At 35.2% G+C, this 5,611-nt stretch overlaps 1 protein-coding gene across 1 annotated transcript; it reads right to left on the bottom strand.

The window, feature by feature from the left end:
- Window positions 1-3,821: 3,821 nt before the first annotated feature.
- LOC124887352 (ribulose bisphosphate carboxylase large chain-like) lies at window positions 3,822-4,580 on the bottom strand. The gene has a single exon (XM_047396890.1). The coding sequence runs from the start codon at window positions 4,416-4,418 to the stop codon at window positions 3,822-3,824; it is 597 nt and encodes a 198-aa protein (XP_047252846.1). The 5' UTR covers window positions 4,419-4,580.
- Between the last annotated feature and the right edge of the window lie 1,031 nt (window positions 4,581-5,611).

Below are 5,611 nucleotides of genomic sequence, written 5' to 3'. Positions count from 1 at the left end.
TGCTTCAATATCTCAAACATTGCAAGTACTAGCTTCTCAAGGAGTAAAATCATGGGGTTTATACCCATCTGTAAATGCTTAAGAAAACATGTATAAATCATGCCATTTGACTCTTAATTCATGGAAAATATCAAGATAATGCATTCAATAATAATGGGTGAAAATTCCAATTTAAATTCATGTAAATATCTCATAGATTTAAGGAAAATCATGATGTAAATAAGCCTTTTACGCACAAGGGTGAAAGGGTTACCCTTGTTCAAAACCCCACATACCTTGAATTAGAAGATTTGGATGAAATCTCACTCTTGGAACTCTATTTGTGCTCTTGAATGAGGGTTCTTGAGGCCCTTGACTTGGGAACCTTGAATCTTGACTCAATTTAGAAAATTCATGGTGGATTCTTGAGATTTTTGGAAGAGGTTTTTGATACTTAGGGTTTTTGATGAGTGAAAACTTGAGAAAAACCTCATAGGATGTTTGTAAATGGCCTTGATTTGGTGTTTACATGGTTTTATAGGCTTGGAAAAAGTCCAAAGTGCCCTTTTTGACTTTTGCACGAATCTGGAAAAATTAAACTGGGAACCCAATTTCATAGGCCACTGCGACACACCACTTATCATGGTGGCTCATTGGAAATTGAAAATTCGTACAATGGGAGTCCTCGCAATGCAGAGCCATCGCGTTGTCCAATTAGTTAGGACCTGGAACTCCTTTACGACATGCCACTCTCACGGGGTTCCACTGGAAATTGACTATTGGAAAATTGGGCTCCTTTATGATACGCCACTATTGCGGAGTCCCACTAAAAATTGAAAATTTCCAAATAAACCCTCTCTGCGATATGCCAATCACTTAAATGATACAGTTTACGACTAAGGCTTAAATTAGCCATAACTTCTTACTCGGGTATCGGATTTGGGAAAATCTTATATCGATGAAAAGCTTATCAGATTTCTCACATGATAAAAAGTCTAAAGTAGGGAAATTCTAAATGGTTAACATGATACTCACTTAGGAAGCCACTTTTCAATCCTTTTAGGGTTGAAATCACGCCTCACTTGACACGCCCTATGGCTCAAACTACAAGGGAACTTTGCCAAGCCTTACATCTTATTTTGGCAAGGATAGTCCGATTTTTGAGAAGGTGATAGCAGTGAAGGTGAATTAGTATTCCTTGGGTACAACCTTTATTTTTAGATTTGCCTCTGTTGGGATTTTATCTATAGGATGGTTAAGCCTACCTCTTGTCTACCTATTCGATCTTTTTCAGTTCAAATAGAGTATGTTTGATAGGTGTTCAGATGATATCCAATGGGAACGGTATTAGTTCCTTCATCTTTGACCTAAGGTTTTAGTTCTTATCAAAGAATTTAGACGATCTTCCCAACAAAAGTAGTGTTCATAAGTTAGATTCAGCATAGATTCATCCTCGATTGATGAAGCATCCTAAAGAGGGTTATTCAGTTATGAGTAGTTTTTCTTTGGACTTCTGAATTTTAGTTTTGATGGTTATCCGAACTACCTATAGTATTAGCATAGATTTTAGACATTGGTCATTTCCATTTGTGTGTCCAGGTAGAACTTATACGAGCTTATTCTCATGGTTGCCATTATTAAATTTGTGGTAGATCACCTTTTATTCTTAGAGTTTCGCATCATGGACTAGCACAGATAGGACTTGAGTGATCTTCTTCTTGGTTTAAAGTAGAGCAGGTTTGGAAAGGTAAGAGAAGTTATATTTGGATTTTAGAGTTAGTAGCATGGCTCATACCTTGGTTTTTCTTAGGCGTGGATGATTTTTTTCTTGGTTGTTCTGGTATCAGGGTGTTGTAGTTTGTATTCGCATTCATCAGCCTTACTCGGTTTAGTTGGAGGCCAGTTAGTAGTTGAGATTAAGTTTTGGTTTTTTGAGAGTGAAGTGCAGAAGTTGGTTGGAAAAGGGAAACGTGTGGCAAGATCCCTTGGAAGTGTTTTCTCTTCTTGGAGGTTATTTGTGGAGCCATTCTTAAAGCATGCAGACCCAGTACCTCATCAAGAATTTTCATGCTTCATCTATCTATTTGACTTTCAACGACAAAAGTCCTTTTTGGTACTGGATATTATAATTGCCCTCTAGATTATTTCCTTAATTTTCATGCATTTCCAGCTTTTTGAGCCTTCACATAGAAGCTATAGGTTATTTATAACTTGCTGGAACTATCGGTTTGGATACGGGATAGTTTTTTTTAATTTTAGGCTCATTTCTCTTTTTTGGAGCTTTTGTTGTTTAGGATTTGGTCTTGGACCAAAACTCCTGTAAAGACCTTGAATGAGATTTTGACAGCGCCATTAGCTCCAAAATATTAATTTTAGGTTAGGGGTACCCGTGGTTCAGGTCTCGAGTCTTTTGGACTCATTTTGGGTTATTGGTTGAATTATATGAAAAATAGAACTATAGGTTTGGGACCCATATTTATTCAAATGATCTTGGATAAAATTTGATGGTTTTATTGAGTCCAAAATGTCAAATTTGGTATGATAGTATATTTCATTTGCATGTACGGGGTTTAAAATGAATCTCGAGCATCCGATCAAAGTCCAATTTAGACTTAGAAAAATCTTAAGCATCATGTTGTTGATGCAACCGCTTAAGCGATCATATGACCATTTAAGCGGTCATCACGTATGCGACATAATTTTGCTTAAGCAACCTTGACCATCTAATCAAGGGTCACATAAGTGATGTTTGTGTCTACTTAAGTGGGCATTGCTTAATCAGCCTGCGAGTCGATTAAGAGATACCCGACTCTGGTGACAAATCTCTTAATGATCATGGACCTATTTAAACAATTTTTGCTTAAGAGATAGAGTGGCCGCTTAAGAGCCACTTGGTCCCCTTTTCCCCACCAAAGTTTCCGCTATTTTCATGCCAAATTAAGAGCTCAATGAGAGGAAAAAGTGTCAAATCATCCATATAAGCTAGCCTAACTCTCCTTAGTCATTTCCTATTAATTTTACCTTCAATTACCATCCTAATTCATGGTAAATTCTTAGAAATTAGGTATTAAATTCCTAAAAATTAAGGGTTTATTTGAGACCTAATTTACGCTCTATTTATGCTTAACTTTTGAGCACATATTCCTTGTCCTTTGAGGGACCTCGTGATGGATTCAATTTTGGATTTTGTTTACCAAGACCCGTTCTTGACGCAAATTTTGATCCGACCCTTAATATAGTAATACTGGTCTCATTTTACTCCTAATGATGTGTAGATGCAGTGGATGGTGATGGTTTCCCAGATGGTATTACGGTTATGCCGACTATTTATTATTGGGCCCATGGTCGTGATTATGGTATTTTTTGGATTTTGGGAAGTGGTTTATCCTAAAGTATGTGGCTATAATTTTTAGACATTTAGATGCTAATAATCATATTTTTTGGATATTGGTAATGGCATGCATAGATTCGGCACATTCATGCTCACTAAAACTGTAAATGGTACAATTCCTACCAAAAATATGGTTTTACTACTTAAAAGGGATTTATTTACACTTTTCACTTTTAAAATGAATACTTTCATAACGAGAATCGTACTATCTTAATGAATAAATTATAAGCATTTGAGACTAAATTTGATGTTTTAGAGATTTGACCGAGCTAAATTTTGGTCCACCATTTTGCTACTGCTATTTGCCTCGATCGAGGGGGATTCTGACCCGTTCTATGCTTTTATGATGATTTAGTCCTAGAGTTTACCTTAGGCAATGGATTTATAGACTTACACACTTTTAGCCACAGTTCTAGCCCGAGCATTTATATATATATATATGACAAAGGGTTTAGTCATAAACAGCTCTACCGTAGTTTTTAGCAGATAACCCCAATTTAGGTTTAATAGTACATCCTAACAGGGGACAACCATACTTGTTCAATTTATGTCTTTCAACTTGGATCCCATGAGGCGGACCTTGGAAAGTTTTAATATAAGAAGTAGGGACTCGTAGATCTTCCAGACGTAGAGCACACAGGGCTTTGAACCAAAACACATTACCTACAATGGAAGTAAACATGTTGGTAATGGAACCTTCTTCAAAAAGTTCTAAAGGGTAAGGTACATAAGCAATATATTGATCTTTTTCTCCAACAACACGCTCGATATGGTAGCATCGCCCTTTGTAACAATCAAGACTGGTAAGTCCATCGGTCCATGTAGTTGTCCATGTACCAGTAGAAGATTTGGCAGCTACCGCGGCTCCTGCTTCTTCAGGTGGAACTCCAGGTTGAGGAGTTACTTGGAATGTTGCCAATATATCAGTATCCTTGGTTTGGTACTCAGGAGTATAATAAGTCAATTTGTACTCTTTAACACTAGCTTTGAATCCAACACTTGCTTTAGTCTCTATTTGTGGTAACATAAATCCCTCCCTAAAACTCATGAATTAAGAATTCTCACAACAACAAGGTCTACTCGACACGAATTACGCGTTAATGAAACTTTTCACAGGAATCTTTCAGAAAATTTCCAACTAATACTAATATTATCAATTAATCAGAATGGTTGATTATTAGACCATGGTATTTGATTTTCCAAATACATCACTATTGTATACTCTTTCATATATATAGCGCAACCCAATTTTTATTTTTTACCTTTTTTTTAATAGAAATACCTAACTAACCTAAATAATAAGAACTTCCCCCTTGAGCAGCGGTGTAGGATCAGATCCCAAAGATAGTAAGTATTTTCTTTCTTATGAAAGAAAGTCTTTTTTCAAAGATTCTATATAAATTTATCTATGAAACCGAGATAGTTACCTTTCAGAAAATTCTACCAGTAGTAGAAATACCTATGCTTTATTCTTCTGAAGGTGGGAAAAAGATAAAACTAAATAAACGGATTATTCATCCAAATTTCAGTTTGAAACTCATGTAATTAACCTATTTTTGTTTTGGTTAACCCTAAAACTGGGATAGATCCATGAGAAATCTGATTAGATAGATATGGTATAGATCAAAATGGGACACCAAAAGAATTGACTGTTGAACCGTATGAGGTAAGAAATTCTCAAGTATGGTTCTAAGGGAAGGAATTGAACTACCTATTCCGGACGGGGAGAACAGGCCATTCAATAGGGAGATCTGAAATTGCAGAGGCTTGGTTCGATCAAGCCACTGAGTATTGGAAATAGGCTATAGCACTTACTCCTGGTAATTATATTGAAGCACATAATTGGTTGAAGATCACAAGACATTTGGAATATAAGGAGACCCTATTCATTTATCATCCTTTATTTAAAATTTAGATATTTGTTATAATTAATTGTCTGTTGGACTCATCAGATCATTTAACTAAAAAATGGATCATTCCTTTGCTTTTGGAAGACCCAATCACATAATTTCATTATCTCTCTTCTAAGCCTTCTATTTCACTTCTATATTCATTTGCTATTTTTTAGGAATAAAAAATACAAATAGAGGACAAAATAGACTTCTTTTTATTCTATTTAATTATTATTTATTTATATTAAATATTAAAATGAAAAAATTCAACTAAACAAAATTCTTATTAGTTATTAGTATTAAAACTAATAAAAGAAACCCTGAATCTCTAAATATATATATATATATA

Source organism: Capsicum annuum, chromosome 9 (genome assembly GCF_002878395.1).
Source record: "Capsicum annuum cultivar UCD-10X-F1 chromosome 9, UCD10Xv1.1, whole genome shotgun sequence".
NCBI lineage: Eukaryota > Viridiplantae > Streptophyta > Magnoliopsida > Solanales > Solanaceae > Capsicum > Capsicum annuum.
Note: the sequence above shows the minus strand (reverse complement) of the source record. Positions and strands in the feature narration are given on the sequence as shown.